Genomic DNA, 13,489 nt, shown 5'->3' on the forward strand with positions numbered 1-13,489 from the left:
AAAAAAAAAAAAAACGAAGGCCGAAACACAGGCCAAAACGGCCGGTACGGCCTGTATTTCGACCGGTACGAAATACAGGTAGTACCTGTACCGGCCCAGTGGCCGATACGGCAAATACCGGCCGGTACAACGATTTTTAAAACTTTAGTCCCGCCTCTGCCAATAACTTAATATGCACCTCAAAAAAGCTTTCCTCTCAACTTCCATTAGTTACAATACGTTTTTGTCTCCTCCCGGACAGTACTTCCCCTTCTTCTTTTGTTGTCGAAAACTTCCTCTTCTCTGCACTAGCACCCAGTTTCTCTTTTGATGGACTTGAAAAAATAGACTTCAGTTGCCGTTTCCATTTACGTGGGCCTGCTACATTTTTACCGTGCCATCCTTCATTCCGCTTCCCTTCTACCTGGCCCAGAACCTCATCATTGCTATGTTGGCCCATCACAACTTCCAGCTCCTTAACTTCTTTATTAGCCATTGACCGTATGGAAAATCTCCATCCTTCTCGGGGAACTTCAGAGCGTGTTCACAATCCCGATGATCATGTCCTAGTTTACCACAACCTTAACAAAAATCTAGCAGTCTTTCATAGGAAAATAGAACCCAATACTGTACACTAGATCCAATACACAATTTCTTCCTCCTCAGCAATGGTTTGGTGATATCCATGCACACTCGAACTCTCATGAATTCGCCCCAGGCCATCTCCCCCTTAGCAAGATCCTTTTCCTCAATCATGTCAATTGCATTGCAAATTAGTTTACCAATGTACTCATTTCGAGCCATTAGTGATAAATCATGAATCCTAACCCAAAAAGAGGCCTCAGTCAATTATATATGATGGACTTGTTGGGATCCATCAAAATTCTTTACTAACACTAATTGTTTATCAAATGACCACGGACCTTTCCGAATGGCCTTCTCTTTTTCTCTAACATCTTCAAATTCAACAATAGTAAATTTTGAATCCAAATCTTGAATCTTTAACAACTTCGACGCCATAGTTTCTTCAACATTTGTTTGAAAGCTTCCCTGTTATAGTGATGGTTTGTCAACAGTTGGACTATCAAAAACTTTTGGCCTCTTAACAATATTATCCTATAGAAACTCAGCCTCTACATGAATAGCTTCCTGCTTGTTCTCAGTCAGAGATAGCTTCCCACACATTCGCTCCAACTCATCATCCATGGCGACATAAAGAATTAGCAAAACAGAGTTTGCTAGATCCCCATACGAGGATAGGAAAGAAAACCCCTACTCGTGCGAGAGACGACAGAGGATGCTAATTGTAAGCACATGCTAATCGGACTAGAGATTAGCTAAAGTGGCATAAGACAATGGGTTGAACACGCGACCTGTCTAAACCCGATTCCTGCACAAAAAATCCTATCTGAGCCTCTACAACAAGCCATTTTCCATTTCGCATGCAAAACATTAAAACAACGTATTCCCGAAGCTTCAATTTGTAGAAGAATTTTGAACCGATTAAGAATGAAAAAGCCGGAACAATCAAATTTTACAAATATTTGGGTAGTCTCCGAATCGTCTCGACTCTCCACGACTCGTTAGAGGCGGGCGAATTGTAGATTTGTTTTGGGTACATAGAAGGGATGAAACATTTTTAATAAAGAGAGAGGGAGCTGTAAAATAGTTACTAGTAGTAACATTTGATCAAAATAGAAGTTAACATCAAATCATCACAGAGCACTTTGGCAGCCAATAAGAAACAGCAGTTGCATACTATCCAAGTGGGGTCTTTGATCCAACACACATCCATCTCATACATAACACATTAAATAAATAGGTTTTATAAGGATTATGAACTCCATAATATCATTTTTTTTTTCCAACAGCTTTACCAGCATTTAAACGATCCGACTTTGACAGACAAGCAAACTTTTTTGAAGATATCAAAACATAGATACTCCAGAAACAAGATGAAGATTTGAACATGACCTCCCATCCAGCGCGGCCATCCTGTCCTCTCTTGTTCCTTCATATTCAATGGCTTCCTCCACCTTCCTCACCCGCTTCAAATTCAAGCCTTTAATTTGGTGACCACATCACAGTCGAGAGTCTCAGAGATTAGCTAGATCCTATTACTGGATTTCTCCACGGCCCTGGGAGCTACAAAACAAACAACATACAAACTTCAGAGCACTATGACAGGCATCTATTGCAATTTAAAATCTGTAATCTCATTGGTGTAAATTTATGGGGCATATCAAGTCAAATACATAACTGGGAACTACATACCACTCACATAAAATAAGACTACCTAGTTGAAGCAGTCCTATATTTTGCATGCAAAAATGCAAGAGTTACCTGAACCAAACCATTGAAAGCCCAGGCCATATTTCACCATTAAACAATGACTATTTTGCAAGTATGCCCACAAACACCAGGATTCAATTCTCACTAATTTTACCTATGTTCATTGCCACACCGTTCATGGTGCAGATTCTTCAAATTGATGAGCTGATCAAAGAAAGAGTATTGATGTAGAAGCCATGAAGTCATATTTTGGACCATCTGACTGAAAATGGTTCTTAGTTTTATATTCAGAACCATTTTCATTGCAGATAATGACACCAATCCCAAGGTAGTCATTCCGGTTTTCAGCTTTCAATCCCCAGGCAGTATTATCAGATGCAAATCCTCCATTAGCGTTCCATTGTCACCTCAACTGTAATTGGAATTTAGAAATCATCCGATCACCAAATTTGGAGGATTTTTATCAAAATCCCCATCTCTTTTCCAACTCTTTTTAATGTTGACCTTTCTTCTTATTGCCAACCCCCCCCAATCCCACAAAAAAAAAAGTACAATGGAATACAGATTTCAGTTGACTGGTCTTCATCCAAGCCAACAACTACACGTGATGATATTGGGCGATGAGAGCCCTTCATAAAATATACATACCTAAGCCAATGGCATCAGAGCCCTTCATGATTTTCAGCCTCTTGCACGAGTCAATAAACATCCTGTAGGATAACAAGTTGCAGCCACTAAGAATATGGTGACAAAAAATCAGCTCATCCATATTAAATGTGCGGTCGGCCCATACAATGATTAATATCTACTTGTTTTCATGTAACAGAAATCTAATTTAGGACAAGTAATCCCATGCAATAGTTCAAACGTGTGGAGTGGAAACAGCTCAATGAAAAAGTTACAGAGCAAACTGAGCAAGATATGAGTAGAACAAGAAGCTTAGATTAAGATTGTGATGATCAAATTACATACAACCAATGTATTTGAAATGAAATAATTATCAACCTCAAAGGTTTGGGCATTCTAATTCATCCAAGAAGCACCACTTGTTTGTCTTGGACTTTCACGTTATTTCACAATAAACATTCACAGGCAATAAGATTTTCCATGCACAAGTTTGTTTAAATAAAGTAAGAAAAAACATGTAACTGAACTACAAGTACATTCCGGTATACATGACAACGCAGACAGTTACTACATAATTCACTGGTATATACTAAGTTCTTCAAATCTCATCACCGCTTATAGAAACTGCATAATTGAATAACAGTATTCACATAAAGCAGGGGGTTGAAGTTGATATCGTGACTAATACTATTGTGTAACTTTTCTTTATTTCTAGCAAAGATAATCCAAGAAGTATATTAATTTATATTATTTCTAGTCTTTTTGGAAGGATCGTGCGTGGTCTTAAGTTTCATGTCAAGAAAATCCTCAAAAACTATATATGGCCACCATCGAGAATGAGACTTAGGCACCAAATAGTGAATTAGTAACTTCCAGAACGTTGAATCTAAGCTAAACCAAATATTAGCACAGAAGTTCGCAGCAAAGCCATGAGTTAATTTTTGGAAGGGCCAAGATTTTATTTCTTCATCTGCATACCAAGTATTTTAGCTACATATAATAGTACCAAAAAAACGTAAACATAGTTTAAGATGCAAGTCTTTTAAACCAATAGATGTCTAATAAAAGTGCACATATCAAACCTGCCAAATATGTGCAGATATTGACAAAAATAAGATATCTCCACCAATCTTTTGTCCATCATCATGTAGGTACAAAAAGAAATAAAAATTATAAAAGCCAGTATATTTCTGAGAATTGCAACATAACTCTTCTGGTAAACTACAATCATCAGGAATAGAATTCGAAATGAATTTCTTGGCAATTTCCCTTTATTCATGACCAACAAAATTATCTTTAAGAAGCCCAGTCACCAATCGCCATATTGTTGCAAAGCCTTGCTTTAAATTTTCACAGTTAAATTGCTCATTGTCACTAGTTGAATAGAGTCTCACAAGACAAGCCAACCAAATATATTAAAAAATGGAAAGCCCCTTTGGCTTTTCTTTCTCTACTAATCCTTGACATGATTCATCCATTGAACAAAAATTTCATAATTCTCCATGATTGATATATCAATTTCAAAATGCTTTAACTGAAATCTCAATTAAATTCTCTCCACTTGGGATTTAGGAAGCCATAAGCTCAGCCTCTTGGAAACCACCCCCACCCCCAAAACACACACACGGACCCGGTGAAGGACTAATCAACCTTTGGGTGGGATGGCATGGCCCCTTTGTTCTCCATGTGGCTCCACCACTGACTATGGTACCCTCATAGAAAAACTTGCAAATATTTAATATTGAAGTCATTCATATTTGCCTTTGTATTGCATGGAAAAGGCAAGGGAATATCATATAACAAATTTTAGTTTGAGCATAGATCTTTAGTTCTACACACAAATCACAATGAGCACGCAGATCGTTTATGATTAACTATTATTCACTAAGAAACAAGGGTAAGTAACAAACAAAGCATAAGACAAATGAAAAGAGAATATAGGGATCAATACTTACTCCCACGGTACATCCCCTACAAGCATCCAATCACCATCTTTATCCTCATATGTAAGCACATATTCTGATCCATGTAGCAGATCCCTTAATTTACTCTCGCTCATCATTTCCTTTCCTGGTGCTCCTCGGGATCCACACTGACCTGATGTCACAATAAATACTAATAACCGAACCCAGGGGAAAAAATTAACGTACTCCACATCTGAACAATATTAAGAATCACAATCCAACAATCTTAAGATTTTTGTGGTATTTTTCTTTTCTGTTGTACGTTGCCATTGCAACGAAGCTAAAACAATATCTCACCTATGGTGAAACAACTGAACATCTTCTCAAGAGCAGTTGAAAGTTCTTGATATGTAGCGTATAATCTCAGATCTACCTTCCTCTGATAGGGAGCCCCATCCATGCTGACCTTCACAAAAAGAACACCGGGACCTGGTTTTCCATCAACTTCATCATTGTTCTTTGAAGTGGTGGCCAATGAATTCTTCCTAAATGATCTTATTGGAGGCCAACCAACAACCTGAGCCCTGTAATGGGTAGAAATTTGAGATCAACTATGAAAAGAAACCAAAACATCCTCAATTATAATACCATTCTCTAATACAACAAGAAATTAAGGACCTTATTTGTAGCATCCTTCACTTACTTAGGAGCTGGAGCACTGCTGTTGTTGTTTGAAGCAGTCTTATGGTTGTGGCTAGTTCCAATTGTAGCACGATGATGTTCCTGCAAAAGATTTCCGGGAAACTCCTTCATTATGGAGGACTGAGCCCCAGAAGGCCTGGATGATAGTACTACATTCATCCCAGAATTACCAGGAAACTTCCCTTGCTCCACAGATTGTGGAGATTCCGACTCAGAAGCCGGATTAAACATCCAATTTCCAGCAGTATACACAGAATTTTTCACCTCTGAGAACCCATCCATAGTGTCAGAGAAGCCTCGCTTGTTACCCGAAACAACATTCTTCTGAATTGATGAGCAGATTCCTTCTTTTGAAGGAAGTAAAGGAAACAGTGGCTTTTCATCAAGCTTCCCTGTGTTCAGCGAGCTTCGTTCTGGTGATTGGGATCCAGGAAGACCAAGCCTCAATTCCGTTGCCTTCAAGTTCAGATTGTTGTTTTTCTCTTCTGACAGGCTTGAGACTGCAGAGCTATCAACTGAAGAACAGTCCGACAGACCCATGTAATTGCGTTCTTTTAATCCTGAACCATTTTGGGAGATAGAGTCCACAGTAGGTGAAGAAGCCACTAGAGAGACATCACTCTGCTCTCCTTCCACAGCTCTCAGCAGGGGAGGCGACATGAAACACCAATATTTTTTACTGTTTAGAAAGAAAATTTTCCTCATTAAATGAACATACATAGTCCCCAAAAAAATACGTTTTAAACCAAAAATTGAAAATCTGATAATATTATAAAAGAACAAAATAATTAAAGAACTGAAACTTGAATCTTCTGCATAACAATTGAGAATTCGATTGAGGACATCCCTAAAGTTCTTCCCAAAAGTTTGTGATACATTAAAATACAAATAAGATCAAACAGTGGGCCAAAGCAATCAAATTACATCTTTGCAACTTTCACTCTTGCGAATAGTAGAGGGTTACATACACATCACTCATAAACTACGAAGGTTTTATACTTTGTGCCCCAAAATACCAAAATTGACATATTACACGTTCAAGACCAGGAAATGCCAAATAGTAACCCCCGTCCAAATTTGACTTAAGATGGCAAAATATAAGTGAGGCAATGCACGTTGACTATCAGATCTTAATATAAAATATTTTACAGTCGGTAGTTGGCGGTTGTATTGTATCAGTTTGGATGGTTTGAGGTGAATAGTGTAAAATCACAGGTAACTTAGATGTGAAAGATGTATTTAACATAGTAATCACTAATCAACATAACATACAAAAGAAATGATATAGTGTGAAATCGCCGGTTGTCCCGAAAGAGCTTTCGGCCATGGAAAGAGGTAAATTTAATTTTTTAATTATATCTTTAACATAAAGTACTAGAACATGAACCATCAATAAGAAACAAATTTGAAATAGCTAATAAGAAAATTTTACTAAAAGAAAAGGAAATAAAGGGACCTTAGTCCAAAACCCATTTCCGGCCTGACTACAAGCAGCAAGTAAAAAATTGTAATAAAACAAAAATGCGCCAATCGAAATAATTTAATTCTCCGCCAACATGAAGGTTGAGAAGCAGGACAACAAATAGGCTCCAACAAATAAACATCACAGAAAAATTATGAGATCAGAAGATAATCACCGAAAAATCAAAATAATATCAAATGAAACTGCGCACTCATCTGCATGAGCTGAGCTTTATGTTTCAAAGTAATTTAGGAAGTTAGACAGTATGCAGTTAGATTTTTTCTTTGCCCTTTTAATGTGTTAAAGTTTTCACGGCAACCAACCAGACTCCAGAAAAAAGTGAATACAGTTGAGACACCCAAAAAGAATTGAATGTAACTCAGGAGATCCACAAAGAGGGAAGGAAAAGTGGGGGCCGACGACAGATGACCACTCCGAAGGCTAGCCTAAAATAGAGAAATAAATAAAATTAAAACGAAGAAAAAAATATTTTCAAAAAAGAGGGTTCCAACCTCAGTATATTTCTTGAAAAACAGGACAGAGACGTCTGAAATTTACAGAAGGGAATCAACCAAGAGAACAGACCCTGGTTTCAAGCTAAACGAAGCTCGGCATCGAGCATATAATCGACTAAAACAAATTATGAATGAAAAACGGAAAATGAAGACTCAAATAACGTACCTGAGCTTTTCTTTCGTGGATCGGACAAAGAAGAGAAGGAAGATGAACACCTCAGGAATGGGCAAGAAAATGCCCGAAACGCAGATAAATCAAAGCAGAGAGAGAGAGAGAGAGCTCAAGGACCTTCCATTATGCAGAAAGCAACAGAAACTTTGGGCCGTGTTGAACGAGAAACCCGAAGCTTGGGAAATTAAAAATTGAGCCAGGGGCACAACAGTAAATATAACAAGAAGTTGGCGCTATTATTTCATGTTTTTATTATTATTTTGCATGGGGAAAGGGTTTTTGCTTCGTGCTGCGGCGATACAGGAGAGGAATCTCATCCAACGGTTCCGATTACTTGAAGGGGACAATCAAAGCCGTATTGTGTATTTTCTTTTTTTTTTTAATCATAAAAACCTAAATCTCAAACATACGGTACATAGAATACATGCTCTTTAATTATTTTAGGATAATGATAGATTACTACCACCTATTACTTTTTTATTTTTTTATATAATAATTAAGAAATTGACTTTTTTTTAATGATTAAAGATGTTAAAAAAATATTTAAAATAAAATAATAAAATATTTAAATACATTATAAAGTAATAAATGAGTGATATAAGGTTCTAAGTCTATCATTATCTATTATTTTGTCCTTGAATAATTAAATAATTTACATTTTATATGTAAAAGGTAAAATAATAATTTTTTTTTCTTTCTTTTTATTGTTCTTCAAATTTGGGGCTGTCCCAATTCATTTGTTCAAATGAATGATAGATTTGAAAGACAATTAATTTTCTCGACACCTCCATTTTGATTTTTCAAATTGGAAGATAAAAGTATACTCTAAAAATGTTCACGATATATTTTAGTAAAAAAAAAAGTAAATTTGGAAATCTATTTTAGTTATAAAAAAATTAATATTTTTTTAATATAGATCTTCCTTAAATACTCTAGTCACAAATGAATTATACAAAAATAATTTAATAACTGATGTGATTTGATATAGTTCGTCAGATTATATAAAGTTATTTTTATTATAAAATAAATTTAACCGATCAGATAAAATCACAACAGTCTGTAAAATTATTTTTATATAATTCGTTTATAGATATAACAGTACTCATAATACATTATGCATACAAAAAATAGACTCAAATTTTTCTTGTAGACTCAAACTTAAAACCAAATAAACACTTAAATTAGGCAATCCAAACAAGGGACGCAATTTAATCAGCAACCAAATTTAAAAAATATATATATATTTACGTAATTATGCAGCTTTTCTTTTTCTTTAGCAGGCGGTGACTGAGATTGTCCAGAATATAATGCTGTCGCCCTGATATTTTTGGGATCATGTCAAAGTGGGCGTACTGTAAATATAACAAAAAGGAAAGGTACAAGAATCAAATATTCAAATTTAATATAACTTTCTTTAAAGGTCAGTTTCATTAACATCAAACCATTCAAAGACATAAAACCGGCAGTTGCAGAAATTATAATAATTGCAAACTGAAATAATAATTTCAAATTCTGCCATTTTGATTTTGTTCTTGTCTCAAAGATCTGATCTACCAGTCCCAATAATATCATTCCCAATGCTGTTACTTATTTCTTTTATCTCATTAAATAAAATTAATAATTCAAACAAAATTTACACAACTTAACAATAAATTTATTTTACCTTCTTTTCACATTTTGTCAAGTGAATAGATATAAAATTTATATAAAAAAATTAATTTTTTAATAATAAATTTTATTTTTTTAAAAAATATATGTAATGCTTATACATTACATGATTATGACTGTACCTTATATTATTATAATTAGAGTTATGTTATACAGAAGCTTCACATCTTATATATCACTTAAAAATATGTAATTGTATAATTTTATCTTCGTATTTCAGAAGCTTCACATCTTACATATCACTTAAAAATATGTAATTTTATTATTTTATTTTTGTATTTCATAAAATATGAGGATAAAATTATATAATCATATATTTTTAAGTGATGTATAAAAGTATGAAGATTATGTTTATAATTTTTTTGATAATTATTATTCACAAATTAAGTAATTCGAATTTTTTTAAAGAAATAAAAGATTTTTAAAAATAAAAAAGAAATGGGTGGGATTAGGGTAAAAAGGAAGGAGGAAGTGGGGATGGAAATGAAGGTCAGGTAAGTAAAAGAGGAGGAGAGGGGACAGAGAAAAACAGGGAGGGAAGAAGTGGAAAGGGTGAGTGAGTGGGGGACAAGAAAGAGGCATTTCAAGGCAGTTTGCCGGCTGTTGACTGCGACACCTAACCGACTTTTCCTGTCCCTCATTATTCCCTCTTTTTCTCTCTCTCTCTAATTCTTCTAAATATTAATATTAAAATTAATAGAATAGATGGGGTGGGGGGGCAATCATACGGCTGGCTCGGTCTCCCTCGCATCATTAAACTGCCACTGTTTTTGCACGCTTGGTTCCAACGTTTTCATCCCCTTCCTTTGTTATATCATCGAAATGCATGCATCGTCACCCTCACCTCACCCTCGCCTCACTGCTTCTCCTCCTCTTTTTTTATATGAAAAAACAAAATGGCAAGTCTTGGATCCAGTTCCATCGTAATCCGATGGTTGCACCCAAATTACTGGTTTGCGAGAGCTTATATCAGGAGGGATTTGAAAAAGATTGTCGCTAGGGTGTGCAGTCACCACTCTTGCGTGTCTCAAGAGCATTCTCATTTAATTAATTATAATAAAAATTTAATTATTAAACCATAAAATATATCACATTAAAATAGTTATATTCCAAATTTAACTATAGAATATAGCTACAGTAACTTTTAAAGTTATTTCTAAATTTAAAAGATACTGTTTATTCATCAAATGTATTTTATATTATTTGTTTCTCTCTCCCAATATCTTCATCAATGTCTTTCTAGCTTCTATTTTTAATCTAAAATTTAATTAGAATATGATTACTAATTAATATATAATATTATGAATAATAAAATAAAATAATTTCATAATTAAAAAAAATCAAAATATTTTTGAAATTGATATATTAATTTGAGTTAGTGATATATTAATTTAATAAGAATATGATTATTAATTAATATATAATAGGTAGAATAGTAAAATATGATAAAATAAAATAAATTAATAATTAAAAAAATTAAATATTTTTAAAATTATTAATTATTAATTACTATATAATAAATAAATGTATAATCTAATGTGGAGATTTGATGTGAATAATTAAAATCAAATTCATCTTATATTATTTTATTATTATATAATGAAAAAATAGTTATTACAATGTAGATACTTATGTGAATGGAATAACTAAAAGTTAAATTTTTCTTACATTCATAAAAAATGTCCTTTAACTTTAGCTAATTCAATGAGAGTGCTTTAAATAAAATTTTTCTTTTTAATTTTTTTAATTTCTTTTATTCATATTTTTTTTAGTATTTTTAAAAATTTCTAAAAATTATTAAAAAAATTAATACACTAATAATCACTTCTTTAATCAATAGGTAAAAAAATTAAATTAAATGCACGAACGGACAAACGAAGGGACAAAATAAAGCAGCATAATAACATTATTCTTTTAAAAAGTATTTGGAAAAAGAGTTTTACTAAGTCGTTAGAAAACCTCGGTAGCTCTAGCAACTCCATTAGAGAAATGCTAAATGTTTAGTTTTTTTATATAATTATGTGTTAAAATAAAGATATTTATATAAAGTAATGTTACTTTTATAAATTATTTTATTAAATATTTTTTTATTTAAAACATAATTATGTAAAAATTATAAAAAATAATTGTAAGTGTATCATTTTCTTTTAAATTATTTTTACAAATATTCTCTTTTTATCGTATTTCGATTGGTTTTGTTTTTGTTTTTTTTTTTAATTGTCCATAGTATTTAGAGGCAATTCGAGCTCAAGAGATGATGGCATGGTGTTTTTGATGGATTAAGAAATATAGGGTGGCTTTGTTGGGGTTTTGTTTTCTGGATTTCGTAGTTATTGGAATCCACTGCTAGGAAAACAAAGTTCTTGTTTTGATTGAATTTGAAGCTTGGCAGTTGACTTGAAAAGAGTTTTGCAATAAAGTTTTGGTTCTAGGTATTTGAGAAACTTTAGTTTTTCGTTTTGCTTTTAGAGAATTTCTGGAATCTAGGATTTAAGGGCCTAACGAAAGTTGTGACTAAGGAATTGAGAAAGTATGATGGATGATTCTGGTGGTTCGAATTCATTGTTGTGTGAATATTATAAGTCATTTTTAGACCCGATCCGACCCAACCCAACCAGCATATTATGGGTCGGGTCCAAAACCAGTATGGATTGGACGGGTTACGAGCCTAGATAGGATGATGAGAATAATGAATGAGCATGTAGTGCTTGGGAATAGAGAGCATCAAATGAAAGTTGGACGTACTATTCAAGTTAGGGCAAACTTCATCCACAAATTGACCTCCTTGGCTCCTTTCATTTGCAAAATGCAGGTGGATATCTCCGGCCTTTTTCAGCTTTATCCTAGGTGAATTTTCTCATATATCCAAGGATAAAGACTTTAACAACATTGGTATTAGCTTAGTCAAATATCAGTACATCTTTAAAATTTGAAAGAATATAGATGAAATGAGTTGTATTGAAGTAGTCAAATAGTGGAAACTTCAAATATGAGCTATAGTATTTCTAAGGCTTTCTTCACATTTGGAGATGCACTGTTAATCTTTAAAAATAATATTTTATTCCAAAATATCATATCCGACTGCTCCATAACATTTTCCACGTTTTTCATCTTCAAAAGTGATATTTATTCCAAAATATCATACCCATGTTTCCTATAATAATTTAAGTAAAAATTAAATTATTAATTAACATATAGTTAGTATAAATGTAAAATATGGAAAAAAAATTATAAATAATATCATATTATTGTTTTGACTAATCCAGTGTGAGGTTATAGATTGAATGATTTTGAATTTATGAAAAATATGTATTTTTAACTAAATTTTATAGATGGTTTTGATGAAACCAATGACAATACTCTAATATTCATACGATTTAGATTGTACCGGATATTTGAGTTTCTAAGAGCACTCTCATTAGAATAGTTAAACTCAAACCCAAGTTTTAGCTAATATGACATGAATTTGTCTATCTATTCCATTCACATTCAATATCCATATTAGATTATCTATTTATTCATTATATAATAATAAAATAATTATTTTTATTTTTTAATTAATTAATTAATTAATTTTTATCATATTTTACCAATTTGCCAATTATATGTTAATTACTAATCATATTCTAATTAAATCATTGGTTAAAAAATATATTTTTAGTGGTCATTTAATGGTAATAACCACAAACGTTTAATTAAATTTATTTAAAATTCAATATAAATGTTTTAAATACAAATCAAATTTCTATATTTTCCATCCAACTATATTACAAATCAAAATTCTATAAAGAGATTTTTGATTTTTGATAGGAAATGTTGAGAGAAGAGAGAGTATTCCAAAAGTAATAATAAAAAAAATATTTGGTAAACCAATTTTTCAAATCCTTTGCATGATCCAATACAGGCGGTATTTTGTCCCAGTAGCTCCCAACATGCAATTTGTTTTTGTTTTTTTCTAATTTTTTTTTTTTACCTTTGACTAATTTATTGAGACTGTTCTAAACCGCTCTTCTCTCAAGTTTAGGCTAGGTTTGGATATAAAAAAAATATTTAATTTCATTTTATCTCATCTAATTATTATAATTTTTTTAAATTTTTATTTAAAATATAATAAATAATTCAACTTTTTAAAATTTTATAATAATAATAATATTAAAAAATAATATTC

At 32.6% G+C, this 13,489-nt stretch overlaps 1 protein-coding gene across 2 annotated transcripts; it reads right to left on the reverse strand.

Annotated features, from left to right (window-relative positions):
* Positions 1 to 1,670: 1,670 nt before the first annotated feature.
* Positions 1,671 to 7,839, reverse strand: LOC109013218 (auxin-responsive protein IAA9). 2 transcript variants are annotated; one of them, XM_018995230.2, is made up of 6 exons: positions 7,648 to 7,839; positions 5,506 to 6,183; positions 5,160 to 5,386; positions 4,854 to 4,995; positions 2,920 to 2,981; positions 1,671 to 2,124 (listed from the first exon to the last, which is right to left on the reverse strand). In XM_018995230.2, exons 2-6 carry the CDS (start codon positions 6,162 to 6,164, stop codon positions 2,087 to 2,089), a joined length of 1,128 nt encoding a protein of 375 aa, XP_018850775.1. In that variant the 5' UTR covers positions 6,165 to 6,183; positions 7,648 to 7,839; the 3' UTR covers positions 1,671 to 2,086. The 2 variants fall into 2 exon arrangements, with proteins under 2 accessions (XP_018850775.1, XP_035551608.1); XM_035695715.1 differs by lacking the exon at positions 7,648 to 7,839 and adding an exon at positions 7,479 to 7,628.
* Between the last annotated feature and the right edge of the window lie 5,650 nt (positions 7,840 to 13,489).

The sequence above is a fragment of the Juglans regia genome, chromosome 11, assembly GCF_001411555.2.
Source record: "Juglans regia cultivar Chandler chromosome 11, Walnut 2.0, whole genome shotgun sequence".
Classification (NCBI taxonomy): domain Eukaryota; kingdom Viridiplantae; phylum Streptophyta; class Magnoliopsida; order Fagales; family Juglandaceae; genus Juglans; species Juglans regia.

Coding starts and splice junctions, on each gene's coding strand:
- LOC109013218 (XM_018995230.2), bottom strand. CDS start 6,164: ATGTCGCCTCCCCTGCTGAGAGCTGTGGAAGGAGAGCAGAGTGATGTC. Junction 4,996..5,159: donor GTTCAGTTGTTTCACCATAG/GTGAGATATTGT, acceptor TTGTGACATCAG/GTCAGTGTGGATCCCGAGGA. Junction 2,125..2,919: donor CTCTGATGCCATTGGCTTAG/GTATGTATATTT, acceptor TTTGTTTTGTAG/CTCCCAGGGCCGTGGAGAAA.